The sequence below is a fragment of the Sturnus vulgaris genome, chromosome 22, assembly GCF_052056855.1.
Source record: "Sturnus vulgaris isolate bStuVul1 chromosome 22, bStuVul1.hap1, whole genome shotgun sequence".
NCBI classification, from domain to species: domain Eukaryota; kingdom Metazoa; phylum Chordata; class Aves; order Passeriformes; family Sturnidae; genus Sturnus; species Sturnus vulgaris.
The window spans coordinates 2,482,325-2,502,243 of NC_142264.1; the positions used below are offsets into that span (position 1 = coordinate 2,482,325).

General features: G+C 49.9%; 1 protein-coding gene across 2 annotated transcripts in view; it reads left to right on the forward strand.

Moving 5' to 3' along the window:
* Positions 1 to 737: 737 nt before the first annotated feature.
* Positions 738 to 19,919, forward strand: part of GPSM1 (G protein signaling modulator 1) — a 63,375-nt gene continuing 44,193 nt past the window's right edge. The window contains exon 1 of one of the 2 annotated variants that reach the window (XM_014880084.2): positions 738 to 832. In XM_014880084.2, the coding sequence (XP_014735570.2) occupies positions 774 to 832 (59 nt within the window). In that variant the 5' untranslated portion in view covers positions 738 to 773. Of the gene's footprint in view, positions 833 to 11,141; positions 11,289 to 19,919 lie in introns of those variants that run through there. The other variant, XM_088177372.1, reaches the window with a different exon arrangement.

Here is a 19,919-nt window from a genome sequence, read left to right on the forward strand (position 1 = left end):
TGCTGGGTAAGTGCCCTAACTTTCAGCCAGGTTTCTTCTCCCAACTCCCTAACTTTTCCAGGAGCATCTCAAGCCTTGGAGAGCAGAGGGAGCTGAATGCAGCGTTTGAAGATGACCTGTGTCCTCCTTTAGGTGTCTGTGTGGAAATAAATATTTAAATATTTAAAGCCCCACGTTTCAACAGGACATAATTAACTGAAAGAGGCTGCTATGGGCTGGAAGGAAAATCCCTTTTCCTGGGGGATTCCTCACTAGCAAAGAGAGCAGCCAGACTTTGCTCTGTGGCTGTGGCACAGCATTGCTGAGCCAGCACAGCAAATACAGCCCTGCCAGGTCCTGCCTGGTCCCAGCTGCTCGTCCTGGCTGCCTGCAGGTGCAGACACTTTGGAAGACAAAACAGCTTCGACCAAGCCAAAACCGAGACTCATCGTGGTTTCCATCAGCTCCACCTGGGCAGAAATCGGCGATAAGAGCAGGTGTGGTACCCGCACCTCGCCGCGTGTCCGGGAGCGCTCCCAGGTGAGCACAGAGGTAGTGACGGGGATGTCCCTGAGGGGATGTCACCCAAGGGATGGACAGGGGGATCTGCCACCCGCGGGATGCCGTGCCCGGGGCTGCGCTCCCCGTCCCGCGGCGGGAGAGAGGGAGGGAGGGATGCAGGCCGGGTGACATCAGCCGGAGGAGGGGCCTGCCCGCGAGTTTCTTTGCTCGGTGCATCACTTCCCGGCGCTGCCATACTCCGCTGCCCGCTCCCCGCCGCGGGGCCGGCGCTCATGGCGAGCCCGCCCGGCGGGGACAGCCCCGGCTCCGCCGCCCGCCGCTTCTACTCCAGGTGAGCGGGACCGCGGGGAGCCCAGCCCCGGGGCTGCGCCCAGCAGCGAGCCCGAGGAGCCCCGGGGACAGCCGGGTCCGTGGGGGACAGCCCGTGGAGCCTTGGGGGACAGCCCGGTCCTTGGGGGACAGCCGGGTCCGTGGGGACAGCCCGTGGAACCTTGGGGGATAGCTCGGTCCTTATTGTGAGCCCATGGAGCCTTGGGGACATCCCGGTCCGTGGGGACAGCCCGTGGAGCCCTGGGGACAGCCGGATCCTTGCGGACATCCCTGTCCGTGGAGGACAGCCGGGTCCATGGGGGACAGCCGTGTCCATGGGGACATCCCGGTCCTTGGGGGACAGCCGTGTCCATGGGGACAGCCCGTGGAGCCTTGGGGACATTCCGGTCTTTGGGGGACAGCCGGGTCCTTGGGTCATTCCGGTCCTTGGGGGACAGCCCGTGGAGCCCTGGGGACATCCCGGTCCTTGGGGACATCCCGTCCCCGCGCCCCGAGAGCGCAGCGGAGGGACGGGAGGAGGGAGCGCCCATGCCAGGGAAGGCAGAGCTGTTGCATGGGTGCGGATCCAGGCGGAGAGCAGCGAGAGGAGCCGGGAAGGACGCGGCGCTTCCCCCCCGGGCGTGGTGGGATGCGGGTGATGCTCCGCTGGATCCTGGGCACTGCCTGCAGCCAGAGGCTCCCCTGCTCACGAGGGGGATGCTCGGAGCTGGGCATTCGCACGGGAGGCTCCTGATCGCACTGCAGAGACTTGGAGTCTCAGCTTTAAAACTGGGCGCTACAGAAATTCACACAAGAACGGGGGAAAAAAAAAAAAAACATAGCTCCAAGCTGTTTGGCGTTCATAGCAATACCCATTCTCTTCATTTAGATCAAAACTGGAAAGGACTAAACCCAAAGAGTGACTTTGAGGCCTTAGAGCGTTGTTCATGCTGCTCACCATCGTGTTTTACCTGTCCTCTAGCAGCCTGAAGTGGAGGTGATGCAGTAACTGGACTAGAGGGCTAAAAAACCCAAGAATGCTTGAAGTGCATGGGATACAGTAGCTTTTCATCAATTCTCTTTGCATGCTCTGCAGTAATTAGCACAGCAGCTAGTGGGTTGTCTGCTTTAATGAGTGTTGGTTCATTAGGGAGGGCAGCAGGTGTTTCTTGGTTATGTTGTGTTCTAGAGCAACTCCAGGGAAAAAGGAGGCAGCAGAGTTAATGTCATTGCTCTGGGGGAGCTAGAGCTGGGGAGAAACCTGCTGGGCTTTAACCAGACTTGGGCTTCTTCTTTGTTTTTCTTTGGAAACTTTTTGGGGACTAGATTTTGGTGACTTTTGCAAAGGAAATTTTAGTGGGAGGCTGCTTATCACAAAAGTGTGCCTGTACATGAACACTGCTCCCAGCTGCTGGGGAAGAGAAATGGGAAGCATTTTTCTGTGACTTATCTGGGTGGCTCTGGCAGGACATGTGGTTTTACAAGTTTCTGCTGTGCCTTTTAGGCCTTGAAAGCAGGTGCTGGTGGAGCCTCTGTCCCCCCTGCTCTGCAAGATCAGTGGTAACTTAGCTTCTTCCTTAACTTCACTTTTATGGCTGTGCAGAAACTTGAGGGTGAATTCAGTGCCTCTGACTGGTGTGATGGGTGGAACCTCATGTGGCTGGGACTAAAAATCCAGTCCCTGATACTGAAATGTTAATATATGGGGTTTTCTTTTTGCCTGGAGCATTAATTGAGGTGTAAGAACTGCAGAAGGTACCTGTGCTGGCAGGGAGTGCCAGACCCCTTATCTGGGGAGCTGGGGGATGTATTTTCCTTCTAGGAAACGGGGTTGGGTGGGGTGAAACATGTCAAAAATGAAAGTGTTTATTCATTTTATTACATCCTTTAGTGGTTCCCTAAATTCAGCTCCTCCTAAACAAAGGCATGTGCTCTGTTGTGCTGGCAGCAAATAATCCGGGTGCTGACTGGGCTAAACATCTCTGTTTACAGAGACTGGAGTCAAAATTTTTGCTACAGCAGTCATCCACCACAAACCAGGGTGTTTGTGCCCCTGTGCAGCTCCGTGTGTCTGCATTTTCTCACCTTTCTGATGTCATTTGCTGCACAGAACTGTCAAGTTTCAGGGAGGAGTTGTTGGAAGATCAGGGCTTTGGAAGTTGTGACTGTGTGGGGTCAGCTCCTGGTGCTGGGGCTTGTTGGAATTGTCCAGTTCTGTGATTGTGCTCTCAGATTTGAGCTGGCCAGGTTCTGTGTGAGCCTGAGGTTCTGCTTTACCTTCCATGGAGTTTTAGGCTGATACGAATTTAAGTGCATTAATTCAGCTGTGTGTAACTTCTGAGGACTTTTTGGGCAGAATTGTGAAATACCTGCTGGCAGCAGGTGTCCTGCTCTTCTCCACTGCTGCATGTGTTCTAATTTGCCATTTTGTGCTGGCTGGCTCATTTTGAAGGTATGGGAAGCACCAAATCCATCCAAGGGTTCCCTGGACTGTGCAGAGTGACAAACTCATGCTGGGGACAAGTCCACCCTTGTTCAGAGAGCTCCCCTGGATTCGGCCCCTTGCTTTTAAAAGGCCACTCTGGAGATTTTTGGGTCTGGGAGTGAGACATGGACATGTCCTGGGGTAACCCTCACTGTACTGCACTGACATCATGGAGATGTTATTGATCCCACACAGAAAGAACTTTAGATAAAGCTGCAGTCAGTCCTGAAATGCATTAATCTGGCTGAGAACTCAGATAAAAGCACACCTTGTTTATCCCTTTCCCTTCCCTTGCTCTGTGTTCTCCCGCAGTTTCTGTTTTCCAGAGCACTCCTGGCTTTTGTGATGTTTGCAAACTTCCCTTGATTGTGTCACAAACAGTCCCCATCTCGCTCATTAGTGTCACCAGGGCGAGGACCTGACCTGAATGTGCATCGGGCAATTAGAGAGTGCTCTGACACAGGAGGCTCCTTCCTCCCGTTCCGACGGGAAAACTGGGATGGAGAAATTGCTGCCCTTGTGACATGGAAGGCAGCAAGAGAGGGCACAACTCAGCGTGGTGCTTGAGGCAGAGTAAACTGGGGTTTGCAAAGCAAATTGGGGAGAAAATCCTCAATTTGAGTATTGGGGTGAAGCTCTGTTCCCTTTGTGTGTATCCAAGGGATAACAATACCATGAAATACTTCTGTATTTTCTCCTGTTCTTGTGAAGTAAACTCGCACAGCTTTTGAATCTGGACTTTATACAAGGCAAACAGCTATTTTCTTTCTAAGAGGTGGTATTTAATTGTATCTCCCTGAGGTGAAAATTAGCACCAGCAGCATTGTTGGGTTTGGGAAAGTGCAATCAGCTTCCTCTGAGGGATTGGGAAAGGGCTCAGGTGCACTGCCCGAGAGCTGGGAGTGACCATTTGGTCTCTGTTTACTCTGTAGATTAAACTTGAAATTGCTTATTACATTTCTGTATGCTGGTTCAGAGGTTTCTGAAAGATTCTGATTTTTCTTCTGTTGGCAGGCTCCATCAGGCACAAGGATGTGTAAAACAGGACAAACATTTCTAAAATAGCTGTCCTGCATAACAGCTGGCCTGAGCAAAAATTATATGATAGTTTAGCAGGCAGTGTTGGCTTTGTTGACATCTGTCTTGGGATATTTTGAACTTCTCACTGGTACTTTCAGCACTGGTGAGTCATCCCAAAGTGGAGCCAAGCAGGACATGGAGTGTCCACCTCAGCAGGGAGAGGGATCCTCCTGGGATGATCTGGGACTTGGTGCTTTGCAGGTTTCCCCAGGATTTTGGGCATCCTTTTTGATTTTTTTTTTTTCTGTGTTTCATCTCTTGGGATGTGGGGAGAGCAGCTCTGTCCCTGCTCCCTCTGCTCTCCCAGGGGACAGGGCTGTGCTTTGTGCCTGGCACAGAGTGATCCTGCTCTGCCCTGTAGGTGCTGCTGAATACAAACACTGCTTGTCCTCAGAGCTTTAATTGGACTCTGTGCACGTGTAAATGGAGCTGAGGTGATGCTCTGCCTTCTCCCTGTGCTGACTTGCACTTCTCTGATTCAGGTTCTGCTGGTTGTGCCTCTCCTGGGGTGAGAGCAGTCCCTCTGGATGCTTCATCCCCAAATCCCGTGCCTTGTATGGGCTGTTTGTGCCAAGCAGACAAGAAAGAGAACGTTGAGCCCTGGCCACGTGTTTGTGGTTATTTGAAGTTTGCCTCTGAGTCAACTGAAGTCAAATCAGTTTGTGACTCAGCTGTGGCCTGAGGACACCCCTCAAAGCAAATTTCCTGCGAGATAAATGTTAATAATCACACCAGAGCTGGGTCTGGGAGCAGCTGTGACCATTCCCACCTGGAATGCTGGCTGTGAGGCAGGAGGGAGCTGTGCTACCCAGCTGCTGAGCTGCCTTCTGCTACCTGTTGCACTGGTCACTGGATTTTTCTCTCCTGGGAAAGTGTGACCAGGAGCTCATGGCCAGCAGAAGGGCAGGGACACTGCAAAGAGCTCCTGTAAGCAGGAGCTTGGTGTTTGGATCATGGTGCAGCAATTTTTGTTCACTCCGTGAGTGCTGGGTGCTGTTCTGGCTCCAGGTCCTGTCAGAGCTTTGGTTGGTGTCTGCAGCATGAGCTGCTTATGCCACAGGAAAATCCTGTGTTTGATTAATTTCTGTTTTCCTGGAGGATGTGGCCAATTAGGGATCTGCTGCCCCTTATTTTCAAAGTTAGGGGAAGCAGTGCCTGTTACACCAAAGGATGAAAACGTGTCATGAAAGCTGAGAACCTGATTTGTTATAGAAGAGTGATTTTTTTGAAATCCTTTTTGGATCCTTTCCTCTCTTGAGCCAAGTGCAGCTGGACCATGACCACTGTGGTGATTGGGACAGGAACAGACTGCACAGCTCCCTTGGCATTCCCCTCCTCCAGCTCAGTGATGAGTGTCCCAGACATTGGATTTTTTCCTGATACATTACATAAACCACAGGGGAAAGCCTTGCCTTGGTGGTGCCTTGAGGATGAGCAAAGCCATAGCCAGAAGCAGAAAGGCTTAAAACTGGAAATGCTGATAAAAGTCTGGGGAATCAACTTCTCACTGATCCAGGCCTCAGGCTTGGAGGGAGCATCTGCAGGAGGCAGATAGGGATTTGTTTTATGGGCTGGCAGTGATGGAATGGCTCAGTTTGTTAAAGGAAGATCATCAGGATGGAAGTGTGTTCCTGTTAAAGCAGGGGGTCTCCAGCTGTGTCCTAGGGGTCACATTCCCACCTCTGCTTCTCTGTGCTTGGAGCTGGAGCGAGGGCAGGGGGTGGTGGCAGTGCTGGGGTGGGACAAGGGGTCCCTGCAGGACCAGCCTGGGCTGAGCCTGGCCTGTGTCCTGGATCCAGGGGCTTCCCAGATGTGCCTCCCTTCATCTGTGCTAACACATCCCCCAGGACACAGCTTTGTCACTGCTCTCTTTAGTTTGAGCTCTCCACAGAGCAAATGCTGCTCTGTCCCAAGCCTCATCTCCCCAGCTCTCCTGTTCCTGTTTTCCCCTCTGTGCTCTCTTGCCTCCTCTCCAGCAGATCAGACTTTCTGTTACTGGAGAATATAAACTATATTTTTGTTGTGGCATGTTGATTTCTTGCTGTCTCGTTTTGACACTCGAGGCAGTGTCCAAATTTGCTTGAAGAACAGGTTTGAACTCTGCCAGGTCTCACGCTGCAAGAAGCCACAAGCAGCAAGTTTCTGAGAGTGGAGAGATGGATTTTACTTAACTCTTGATGCTGTTCTGCTTGAAGAGCAATTTTATCTCCAAATTGCTCTCAGGTGCTGTGTGCCATCCCTGCTGTCCCTGCTCTCTGTGCCCCTTTGATCAGCCAGCCCAGCTTCCAGAATTCCACTTCCCTGTTATAAAATCCTTTGCCAATCAAAGCCACGAAACCCAAATTCCTCCTGGTCTGGGCACACAGGCTGAGTATCCCAACCACAAAGTGAGGCTGCTGAATTCTGGGCCTGGGCTATTTATATTGTCAGTGGGAAAGCTTTTCATTGACCCAGCTGCTCCCTCCCTAAAGATACTTTTAATTAAATGTTATTTGACAGATCTGACTTTCTAATTGGCTTAGATTTAACTGGTATAAATGGGAATTATTTTTTTTCCACCGAAAGCTGGAGAAAGTAGGAGTAATTTTGTTGGAAGGCTATTTGCATTCGGAGTCATGTCCATCTGTTGTTTAATGTAATAAGCTGATGGAGTGAAAAAAAAAAAAAGCCAAAAAACTCCCCCCACAACCAGAAAGTCAACATCCCTGCCAGTGCTTGATGAGGAGAAGGCAAAAGGGACACGGCTGCCTCAGCTTTGGAGCTCTCTAAACAATGCCCAGCAATGTTATGCAACTGCCTAGGGAAGGAAGTGAAAAATTATCATTACAGTGCAGTTTCAAGGGCAATATTAAATGAGCAATTTGCAGCACAGCTCTGTACTTAAGTGACTTAACTCACTTCTCCTGAGATAGAATTACCAGGGCTGGTTAAGGACAATAGCCATGACCTCTGTTCCCTTTAGGAGGGGGACAGAGACAGGCTCATTTCAGAGCTGAACCTGGAGCATGGCACTGAGAGCCTTCAGAGTGAGCAGCCAAACCCCAGCCAGGGTAATGGCCTGATCCTGGCAGTGCCTGAGGGATCCCTGTCCCACTGAAGCCTGGAAAAGGAGGGGACAAGAATCTGCTCAAGCACCTCATTGATATCTGCTCTTATTTCAGTGGAAGGGATAAGAAAACTTTCTGCAAGGCCCTGAATTGTGGGAGCAGCAACAAAGCCCTGAATGAATGATTTGGAAAGCAGTGCTGCTGACTGTTCAGTACCTTCAGGGTAGGTAGGAGTCAGAAGCTTAAAAATCTCTTCCCAGTTTACTTTGAGCAGGAGGATTTTGCCTGAGGATGCCAGGCACTGGAACCACAGGTATTTCTCTTCTGACTCTGAGATTAGACAGGATCTGTCTGAAGAAGCTTCACCTTCTGTTGTGAATCAGTAGCTCTGTGCAGCTGCTAGCCCTGGAGGGAATTTTGGAAGAGGAATATTGGATTGTCTTGGCTCCCCTCAAGCTTTTCTGTTACCTTTTGCTCTTACACCTTCTGGAGCAGCCAGAGGGGCTCACTGGGACTTAGGGGCTAATGCAAGAGAAGGACCAAGAAAAAGGACTTAAATGGAGAAAACACTAATAACATAGCTCAGTGTAAGAGCTGTTTCGTGTTCCACCTGGGAGCAGATGTTCTGTCTTGGAAGCTGCTTTTAAAAATGCATGGGCAGGACTGGGAGCTGTCAGTTCAGCCTGCAGCTGGCTCTGAGCTGCACAAGGTGACTGCTGGAGGCAGCTCAGGGCACACAGGGGGTCACAGGGCTCCTTTCCTGCCCTGGGGACCCTGCTCTGCTCCCCTCACACTTTCTGGCTACCAGGGAGCAGAGTTGGCTCCTGAGAAAGGGAGCCCTTTCCTGCGTGCTGTGGATGCAGGTCCAGCTGCTGCTCTGGGATGGGATTTGGGACAGAATTCTTGATTTTGGCAGGATTGGCTCCTGGTACAGGATTGCAGCAGACTCAGCACAAGGAGATCAGCTTTGCCATAGGGCAACACAAATAATTGAGAATTTGTGCTGAGTTGCCCAGGGGAAGCCTCACCCCACTGCTGGCACAGTGCTCTGTGTGTGGTGGAGTTTCTCCATGGATTAACAGAGCTGCACAAATGTGGATTTGCAGGTAGAACAAAGGAGTTTCCTCTACCAAGTGCCTTCCCAGTTCTGTTTCCAGGACTTTCTTGACACTGGTGTGATTTTGCAGAGCATTTGGCTGTGTTTGATCTGGGGGATGTCACAGCAGGTGTCATTTGAGGGTTCACCTGTACCTGCTGGTACCTCCTTGGGCACTCTGGTGTGAATTGCTGCATTTTCCTGTGCTCTGGAGCAGCTTCAGCCTAAATTAGTTAGTTGTGGGACAAGTTTCTTGGGTGATCCACGCTGCAGAGTTGAGGTGGCTCTTCCTGCACTCCATCTGTGGAATATCCGTTCATGCCTGAGGAGAGCTGGCAAGTGCTGATTAATATTCATCTCTCTGGGGCTATTTGTTAATTACTGTTAGTCTTGGTTTGTGTGATGGTGCTGAGTGGATCCTGGCAGGGTTGCATCCGTTCCAGGGTTTCAGAGTGCATGGTAAACACCAGTATTTTATTGCAGCTTTTCTGGGAAATACTGTTCCTGTTTTCAAGGGTGGGAAATTGTGCAGCCTTCAAGGTGAAAGAGAATAGAGGGGTAAAACTGGGAGCTGAATGTCCTGACTCCCACTCCTTTCCTTCAGCACTTCCTTACCCGTGTCAGAGTGAGGGTAATTGTGCTAATTGTAAATTGGAGACCTTGGCTTCGTCCTTGACTGAGCCCTGCTGGGCAGTGCAGCACTGGTGTCACAGAAATTACAGTGGCTCTGCTGTTCTAACAGGGAGCAGAAAGTTCTTTAGGAGGGAGTTACCAGCTGGGGAATTAAATTCCAAGCTCTGCCCGTTTTTACAAGGTGTGCCTTGCAAAGGGAACTCTGCAAACCACGGGAGGAGGAGCAGCCTGGGTGGCCCTGGGCTCTGGTCACTGTGGAGAGCCCAGGGCCAGGGACTGCCTTGAAGAAAGCAGAACAGCCCTGAGTGCTCAGGCACCAGTGACTCCACGAGTTGCCTGGCTTTGAGAAGAGAGCAGTTAATTTAAAAAGGAGAGAGGGCCACAGAGCAATGTTCCCTGGCAGAAAATCCTGCCAGTTAAATGGTGTGAGTGAGTGGAGCTGCCCTGCCTTGGGGATGGCTGTCTTTTGGGGTATGGTGAAAGATGGAGAGAGAAAAGCACACATCTGTAGTTACAGTGAGGCAGGAAGGATTTGGGATGGGCAGGAGCTGCCAGGGCTTTGAGGAGGGTCCTGTCCTCACTGTCCTTGTGCACTCACCATAGCCCAGCTGGTGCTGCAGCAGCAACAGCCCCTTTTTTTAGCAGCTGTCTGCAGAGATTTGTATGGAGGAAATGCTCTGGGGATTGGATCTTGCTGCAAAACACAGAGGCCATCAGATTGAGCTTGTTTATCAGCCAAGCCTCCTGCAGCATGAAGGCAGGAATACAAACCACCAGCGACTAACAAATGAAAATATGGAGCTTCCTAAGCCACTGGTGTTTCTCTTTTTCTCCTGACAAACAAGCCCTTGTGATTTCCAGCTTGGGAAGCCCACGAGCCAACATCTCATGGTGCTTGAGTGGAGACTCACACCCATAAAAGCAGCTGAATGTCCTGGAATTGTGATACTCCACGTGTACCTCCAGGCATTTCCTGCCTTCCGAGTTCAGCTGAGTGTCTGAGCTCCTGCATGGCTCTAAATAATAAAACATCTGAGTTCACTGCAATGTGCCCAGAATTTTAAGGCTGTAACCCTTGGCCAGCTCTTGTATGAATTGCTTCCATCAGGGCAGTAATCCAGGAAACTACGAGCACGAACTGCTGGGTTGATGGAAATCTGTGGTTTGGTGCCTTCCTGAGTAAAGCCAGGGAAAAAGGAAAGCTGCTGTTTTCTGAATATTCATCCCTTTTGTGTGCCCTGGTCCACAGGGAGCTTCTGCAGCGTGCTCAGGTGTCTGAGGAGTTAATAATGAAATGACTGAAAATATCCACATTTTCCTCTGCTGTTCTGAAGGAAAGAACAACTCACTCTGCAAGATGTTCTCTTCAATAAAACCATCCTTTGACACCAGAGTTTTTGGCAGAAAGTTGTCATCAGCTGTGCCAGTGAGTGACCACTTTGCAGAGGGGACCAGCAGCAGATCTGTCACGTAAGGATGAGGAGTGAGCAGAGAAAAACGTTGTGTTCCTTGCACTGAGCAAGGTGATTCTCCTGTGGTGGAAATCCCATCCTGAATGGTGCTGGGTGAGATTCCCCCAGTGTGAGTCAGGAATTCCCTTTAGGTTTTCTGGGAGCTCCAGCTCTGCTTTGTGGAGCTCTGAGCTCACCTGGCCAGGGCAGAGCTCACCTGGCCAGGGCAGAGCTCACCTGGCCAGGGCAGCTGTGTGAGCAGCAGCTTGGGGAGGGAAGGCAAGGCAGGAGAAGCTTTGCAGACCTGGCTCCAGACAGCACTGAGTCATTTGTCGAGGCTGACGCTCTCGGAGCTGCTTGCCTGAGGCTGGCATGGCTCAGGCAGGAGAGTGAGACTGCAGCCATCCAGATCCACACCGAGGAGAGAAAAGTAACAGCTCCCAACGTGTGACTGGAATGGAAGTTAAAAAAAAAAAAAAAACCATCCCCAATTAAAGCCGTGTGTGTTGGTGGATGGAGCTGCTCCTGAAAGCTTCGTGGATGCTGTTTGTGCAGCACTAATGCAGCCACCCTGGAATGCCCTGGATTAGAAGAGGCAGGATCCTCCAGCACACGAAATCCCTGTGGAAACAGAGCTGTTCCTGCATGGCAGCAGCTCCCCCAGCCCACCACCCTTAGGGGTTAAGGTAAGAGCTGTCTTGTCAGCTGTCTCCTCCTCCCCATCCATCCCTGCTCCTCCCGAAGCACATTTTCCATGCAGCCTGGTGCTGTGCCGTGTGGTTTTTTCGCTGCTGGATGATGATGATGTCTCTGTGCAGCAGCAGAGATTTTCTTTATCTGCAGACATGCATAATTCAGTTGTCAGGATAAATGGGCTCCCTGGATTTGGGCATGTGTGTAAGCCTGATGCTGGATCCTCCCTTCTCTCACCAGTGTGAGGCAGGAGGGGAGCAGGGAATTCTCCCAGAGCAGCAGCCTGTGGTCTGTAAACTCATTGCAATACCTGTGAGAAGAAGGATCTAAATTAAACCCAAAGTAGGCCTGTGGAGAGGAGCATTCTCGCTGTATTTGGGAAGACTTTTAAGAAACAGGATGTTCATACATATTCCTCCTGTGGAAGAACGGGACCAGAGCCCACTTCACACATAAAGGATGTGCTCCACGTGATAAACTCTGCTCAAAAAATATGTTTGCTGCTGTTTACACCTGTGATTGAGCTGCACTAATGCCACAGTGTCAGAGCCAAACTGATGTGGTGTGTGGGGAGGAGCAGGACTTGCCTCCTTGTGCTTGATTTTTTCCAGGGTGGATGTTTTCCATGGAGCCATTCTGGGACAGAAGTGCTAAAAATCTGGGGAGATGCTGTGGAAGCAGTGAAAGCAGCTTGCAGGATGCTGGAGGGTTCCCTGCAGAGGCAGCAACACCCAGCACAGTGCCAGACAGCGGGGCTGCTCTCGTGGAGGAGTGGAATTCTCACCTCACATGGAACCGTGGGGATTTCTGGGAATCCTGCCATGCTCGGATTTGGGGGCTTGCACGTTAACCTGATGGGATGCATAGATTTTTCCACAGTGCTGTGGAAGGCCCTGAAATACTTTTGGTGCTGGTCTGCTGGGTTTGGGTTTGCACTGAGGAGCTGGAGGAGCAGTTTCAGAGATGCTGGCAAGGGTTGCAGTGGACACCTGGCTGATATTTGAGCTCCTGGGGAGTCTCTTCCCTTGTTTTTCAGGCAGATGTGGAATTATCTGTACAAAATCCAGAGGGATGCCCTGTGCCCAGGGAGAAGGGCAGTGTCCAGTATGAGCTCTTGTTCTGTTGGCCTTTTAAACCCATGAGTGTCTCTGGGCTGATGCCTGATTTTTGGCACTCCTGGTATTTTTCAGGGAGAGCACAACAATGCTTTAAAGAGCTCTCTGAACAGGAGACAGCTGCAGAAAAACAATGTGAAATTGGTGCAATCTGCTGTGCTGCAGCTTTGCCAACAGCAGTCTGTCCTGGTGGCTGCTGGTGCTTCAGCCCTGGCAGGAGCTCTGCCCATGTGCCCTGTGTGACCCCAGAGAGCCACCTTTGTGAATCCCTCTGGTTTGGGCTCTCAGGGCTGTAATCACTGAGGGAGGGACTAAAACAGGCTCTCCCTGGTGTGCTCTGGCTTGATTTCACCCTCCTCACAGGCTTTGTCAGATGGTCATTTGAAAAAGAAGTTGCTGCATGTTTGGATTCACTGGATTTTTCTGGTTCCTGCTGTTTGCTCTTCAGCAGGGAAGTCCAGGGGCCAGGTTTGTGCTGGCTCTGTCACTAAGGTCCCATCCAAACCCCTTTCAGGTGCAAGTGCTGGTGCTGCAGAGCATCCTTAGCATTCTCTGGGTGAGCTGGGATTGCTCAGCACCTCCCTGGCTCCAAGCCTGCCTGGCCCAGGCTCAGGGTGTGAGTTTTCTGATGGATCCCAAAGGCCCCTCTCTCTTGGACTGAAACCCTTGGCTTGGGGCTGGAGGAAGCAGATGAGACAGGAAGGGAACAGAACCAAATTGGCTGTAGGTTGCTGTGGAGTCCGTGTGAGGAGCTGTGGTGTGAACTTTGTCACGGTTTCCTTTTCTGCTGCATCACGATGACGATCCCAGCGCCGTGCCCCGAGCAGGGGCTGTGGTTTGCAGGCACTGTGGGCAGGAAGGAGGCAACGCTGGGGGGTGTGAGCAGCCTCCAGCTGGAGGTTTGGGATGAGCTGGGACAGGCAGAGGTGGCTCCTTTGGCTCCCTGGTGTTTTTGGGGCTTGGCAGCACCTCTTCCATCCACAGTTGTTTTCCTGCTGCAAGCCCGTGCTCCAAGGCAGGCTGAGAGAGGAAGGAGAAGTGGGGGCTGCAGCTGGAGGAGTTTCCAGGCAGCTTGAATGGAGAATGGACTGGGGCCTGTGGGGAAACAAGCCTTGCTTTCACTTGAGAAGGTTGTGCAGGAAAGGAAAGCTCACACAGCCTGTGCAGCTGCCCAGAACAACTGGGACCATTGTGCTGGTGGCACTTGTGGAGCTGAGCTTGACCCTGCCAGCAGCTGGGGGTGGCAGGAATTGGGGCAGGGATTGGGGTAGGTTGTGATGTTTTCACTCAAAGCTGTCCTGGCTCTGGTCCTGAGCTGTGTGTGACCTGTGCTGGCACTGCTGTGTTGAGTTCCACTGGGATCCATGAGGATCCATGAGAGCTCATCCCAGGCCAGGCTGCTCCCATGGGAACTGCCTGAGCCCCCACTGGGTGTCTGGGGCAGTTCTAGAGAGGAGATTCTGTACATCTCTCATTTATGGTTCTGAATTTGGAGAAACCTCCCCAAACCAGGACTTGCCCATTTTCACTATTAACTTTGACCTAATGAGCTCCTCTATCCTGGTGGGTAACAGAAGCTGAATGGTATAAATAAAATAGGTAACAAATATGTTATTTTCATTGGATGGCTGTCAATTAGGCAATTACTTGTTTTTTTCTAATGTATGTGGTAATTGCAACCTGCTGGATTCTGCAGAATGTTTGTTTAAAATCACAGCATATATTTTAGTGAGAGATATGTTGAACCAATTGCCAAAGTTTGTAATGAAAAGCCTCTCAGCCTGCATGTCCTCTCCTGCTCTCTGGCTGCTGGAAGTGACTGAAGGAAATAGCACTTCACTGCTGGTGAAATCATCCCCAGAGTGCTGTTTAATGGCAGCGTGATGGATTAACCTCATTAAAAGTGCTAGTGTTGTACAAGAAAGGAAAATACTCTTGGAAAACTCAGGAAGCTTCCTTCCTTGTGCTGAGTTCATCCCAAGCCTCCTCTGTGACAGAACAGAAATGTCTAAAACCCCGTTGTGTTGCAGGTTCTGCTTTGCCTGGTGCTCTGCAGGGCTCGTTTCAGGGGTCAGGTGCTGCAGCAGTGAGACAAACTGCTGAGTTTTGTGTTTCTGGGAAGGAAAGAGCATCCTCAGGCATCAGCATCATGACTCCACTTGTGTTTGGCAAGCTGCTGCTCCTAGCCTCTACATTTATTTCTCTTTTTCTCAGATGGCAGCTGCTGGTTGGGTTTATGCCCTGCTGATGAGCTCTACAAAGAGATTGTGTTCCAGGCTCATTTCACTCTCACTTTTCTTGAAAGTGAGTTTTCCTGCACAGTTCTCCTTCAGAGAGCTTGATCAGTTCATACACTTGGTGGATTCATAGTATGTTTTTTTTTTTTCCCATTTGGGAGTCAGAACAGGTTTTAATGAATTAATTTTCAAATTGATATCTCCTTAATCATCACTTCCTCAGACCCTGCAAAGTATTTGCATCTTCTAATTTAAGTGCTTTGAAACTGGCTATCAAGTGAAACTGTTAACCAGGCTGAGATGAAATTCACATTTGCACCTTAATCTCGTCTGAGCATTTTCAAGTGCTGGAAGTTAATTACATCCATGGTAGTCCTTTGATACTTGAGTAATTTTGGAGCACAATGACTTAAATTTCTGCTCATTGACTGTTAGAAATTTTACTCCTCAGCTGACAGAAAAATTTCCTTGTGCTCTCTGTTCTTCCTGTGGGTCCAGCTGGATTTGTGGGCAGCATTTGGGTCATGGATTCGAGACAATTATTGTCAGTGTATCATTTACTGAGAGCCAAAACCTTCCAGCTGTGGATCAGGTTTCTGCAGGTCCAGGATCTCTTCACCTCCTGGATTTGGGGGCTTTTCTTTGGGCGTGTTCAGAGGTTGTTTGGCATCGTGCTGAGCTGTGTGAGCATCCCAGCCTGGCTGGAAGGTGCTGCAGCTCCTTCCTGATGGAGCAGCTCCCCTTGGGATGGAGGGGCTCTGGGAGCCCAGGGCTCCTTTCCCTTCTCTGCAGCTGACTCACAGCAAGGCACGATTTGCCCACAGAGCCTCAGCTGCCTTCTTGAAAAATGGGGTAATTGCTGCCCTCGCACCTCTGCGAAATATTTTGGAGTCCTTAGGTTGAATTTTCTGTACCTACCAACTCAGCATCAAAAGCTGCTTCATAAAACGCTCTGAAAACAGCAAATAACTCCCATCTGTCCTCAGCTCTGCCATCCCCACGGATCAAAGCCACAGAGGTTCTGTAAGCAGGGGAATGCTGGATGACTTTTGCTTTCCAGCAGGCAGTGGGGAGTTTGAATTTGGATTTCTGACAAGGACTCAGCTTGTTGGAGCCATTCCCCATTGAAATGGGGTCTTATTCAGCACTGCTAATAAGAGGGTAAAGGCAGCTAAATACAGCTGTCTTCCTCAGTGTCATTTGGGATTTATTAGCAAATATGCAGTGGAATTGAATCCCTTGTAAGTACTCTGCAGCTAATGGTAGATAGCAATTAGCTGAAATGACTACTGTGGAGCACTGATGCTGCATCAGTGAGGGGACAGGAAATCTGGAGCCAGCACACAGACCCAGCAGCTTCCAGAACTCCCTGGAGGTTTTCCCTCTGGATTTTCACCTTTAGCAAAAGGCTGCAGTGAAAATCTCTGGGTCTGGGTAATCCCCAGAGCTCCAGCTTGAGCAAACACTTCCCCAGCAGCACGGAGAGTGCGTGGAGATTATTATTTTTAATTATGGATATTATTATTTTCAGCTTAGAGGTCATCAAAAGGGCTCACTGCAATGTTCCTACCAGTGGGAGCCTCCTCCCCTCCAGATGTGAAGGATCTGGCCCAGATGCTTGGAACCAGTTCAGAAGTTGGGGAGGACTGGGTGCAGCATTCAAGATTTCATCTCTGACTTTTTTCCTCTCCAAACTCAACAGGAGGTTTTGTTTCCTTGCCCTCACTGCTGAGGTGAGGTGTGGGTCAGGGTGTCCCGGGGGTTCTGCCCTTTGGCAGCTCCTGTGTGCTGGGTTCCAGCTTCCAAAAACGCTTTGAAGCAGGCTAATTTCATGTGTATCTTGATTTGTTTGTCACCCTCCCTGCCAGCCTGTGTTTGAGACAGAAAGCTGCTTGTCAAGGGGGGGATGTGGGTGAGGAGTGAGGGGGCTCTGCTGGCCACCAGATCTGCATTTGGGAGCGAGATAATTGAATATTTTCATTATTCTCCTGCCAGGTTGCTGCTGGGTGTGCTGGTGATGGAGAGGAGCAGTGTGGATAAGAGGGGCTGAATGATGGATTGGTGCAAGGAGATGGTATTTAAGGGTAGGAAGTTGAAATCACCTGTATTTAGGAACAAATAATGGGATTTTCTTCAAGATTGGAGCTCATTTGGGAGCAAATGAGAGAGGGGCAGGTGTGGATGTGCTGGACCCTGCCTGGGGCAGAGTAAAACAGAGAAAACTGCCCCAAACCCCTGGGGAGAATGCCCCAGGCAGAGAAGAGCAGTGGCCTGAGGCTAAATGGATATAAATTCACTGCGAATAAACGGGCTGTGCCTCAGGAGGATCTGGAACAGCTTTCCTCAGGTAGGGAAGCAAAGGGGAATACTCAGATAACTCCCCATCAGTGAGGGGACACATCCCAGGGGTCTGAAGCCACCTGGACCTGGTGGCTCAGAGCCATCAGCTCCCTCCAGGTACAGGAGCCCTGCAGGGCTGGCAAAGGAAATTGCTAAAGGAGAATAATTCCCACTTGATTGACTGGCAGCATGCCCTTAAGGAAAGTAATTATTGAAATGCATATTTAGTTCGTTAAGCCAGTGAATATGCATTTACCCTGAGCACCTGGTAAATCTGATCCTTTTTTTGCTTCTGAAGAAATGTTTAATTGCCCATCACCAGCGCTCTGGAATTAGATTTATTTTTGTACAAAACCTAATCAGATTGCAAGTAAGATGCTAAAATCTGTTGCTTCACTACCTCATATCAATAGAAATACCAAAGGGGATTTTTTTACTACACTTGGTGGTTTTGATGGGTTTTTTTTCTGCCTTACCTTCTGTCTAAAAGCTTGGAGTTTTGAACTACACGAGGTCTAATTGGGAATGAGTTTTGCAGTCGCCCCCAATCAAATATCTATAAATACCTTTACTTTTCCCTTTTCTCTTTTTTTTTTTTTTTTTTTAAAGGCAGTTTCACCTTGCAGGCAGGAAAGAGTTTCTCTTGCCCAGTGACAGCTGACCCCAGGCTCTGTCTGGTGACACAATAATTTTCTGTGCACCCTGATGGAGTTGTCATCAGCAGTGACAGGTTGCTGTGAGCAAGGCAGCCCCGAGCAGAGTGTTGGGAGGTCTGAGTGCGTGGTGTTCCCACTCCGGGGACCTCATCATCACCCAATTATGATATCCTAATTATAGCGTTTGACAGCAGTCATGGTGATTTTTGATAATGGCACTGGTGGCACTTTGTGCTGTTCCCTTTATTTCTCACAGTGTCCTTGGCTTCCCCAGAACTCCTGGGACTGTCTCTGCCTGCTCCAAACTGCTGAAAACATTTGATATGTAAGAATCTTTGTATTTTACCCTTTCCAGAGGCACATTTTTGCTGTGGAGTTCTTTGAGCAAGCTTGCAGCAGGCAAAAGGCAATCTGTGCTCCAGCTCCTCATTAGCTGCTGCCTGACAGTGATGGGTGACCCTGGGAATTCTTGTTCAAGGCTGCTCCTCCCGTTTTTCTCAGCTCTTTGTGCCTTCACATCAGTTATCCTTTAAAGAAAAACCTGAGGAGGAGGGAGGGAGGCCCTGCCCACGCTGGATTGGGAAGAGGTTTCCTCCTGCCTGTCACTGCACAGTGGAATGTGACCCTTTCCTACTTTAAAGTGTGAGAAGCAGCATCCATCCCTCCATCCATCCCTCCATCCATCCCTCCATCCATCCATCCCTCCATCCTGGAGACTGGCAGGTGTCACACTGATGGGGACCAAGCACGGTGCCACCCACTCGTTCCCCTGGCAAAATTCCGGGCGGATTGCTGAGTGCATTTGTGGCCAAACACTGCATTTATGCGTGGCCTCAGCCCCACTGCTTCCTTCTGCTTTGGAGCTCTGGGTGCACATTCAGAGAATGCACAGACAGCAGAAAAAGAGGTAGGAAAGGTTTGGACCTTGTTGTCATTGGCTGTTGTCCCTTTGCTGGTCTGTCAGGGTGTTCAGGTTTGTCCTCTGTTTTATTTCATGGTTGAGCTATGGGGCTTTGGAAGCTTTTTAAAGTGGAATTTTAATGTGCTTGAGTTTGTTCCTTGACCTTTAGTTGATTCCTCTGCCCTTTTCAGTGCTTTTGAGCCTGAAGTGATTGAACTGCAGGCAAAGGTGCTTCCCAAAAGCAGCTCTGAGGGCAGGTGGGTTTTACAAGTGGGTTGTGTTTGTTTTTTGTCCCAGGCAGTGAAGGCTTGGCAGAGCAGGATGCAGGGAAAAGCCTCCTGTCCCTTGTCCTTGTTTGCTCAGGTCCCAGTCCCAGCAGTGATGTTAATTAGTTCAGGCAGATACTCTGCAGAGCAGCCTGTTCAAGGACAAACAGATTTTAATTAAGGGCTGTGTGCACTGGCAGGTCATGTCACTGCCTTGTGCCTGGATAATTTCTATGGGAACACCAGGAAAGCACCCACAGAGTGTGAGTGGGGCACAAAGTTCACCTTGGGGTATGGCAGATGTGCTCCCACCCTTGCAACGTGTACCTGAATTTTGTTGCTGTGGGAATGGGAACCTTCACTTCAAGCTCTTAAAATCACCCAAGAAGTTCCAGACAAGCTGTACAGCAATGCTGTGAATTTGAGAAATTGGTCTTTTTTGGACTGTTCATAGCTGGTGAATTCAATTTCTCAAAGACAACTTGGATATTGGAAAGAGTTTTGTTTGGGTTGAAATTTGAGCTCAAGTTAGTTTGCCTCTGTCTCTGCCACCTTCGAACTGGAATCCAGCATTGACTCCAGTGGCAGTGGCTCATTGCTGCATTTCAGGTCCTCTCAAGATTCATCCTCACTAAGCTGCTGAAGTTAATCCTCCTGATTTGAGTGCAGGATGTTTCTGCTCTTCCTTCAGTCCCAAAGCTTCTTTCAGCTCTTTGGGATGTATCAGCAGAGAATGGTCAATACCTGATGATGATGAGGATCTACAAACCATGGATGTACCTTGGGACTGAAGAAATTTTGGTGGCATCCCCAGGCAGAAACTCATTAATTTTCGTGTGGTCTAGCAAGAGGATCAGCAGAGAGAAGTTGAATGTTTTTAATCTTAATATTTTTATTTCTGCTGTCAGACAGAAGTTGAGGCAGGGACAAATGCTGCACTGGCACCACAAGTAGCTTTCTTGTATAAATAAAATAGCCCCTCAGATGTGGGCTTTGCTTTGGAATGAAATATTTGTGTGGGAGTTTTGAGGTGGGAGCTGCATCACAATCCCCTTCTCCCTCTTGTTACCTGGTGGCTTTGGGGACAAATGAGCAGTGGGGCAGAAGAG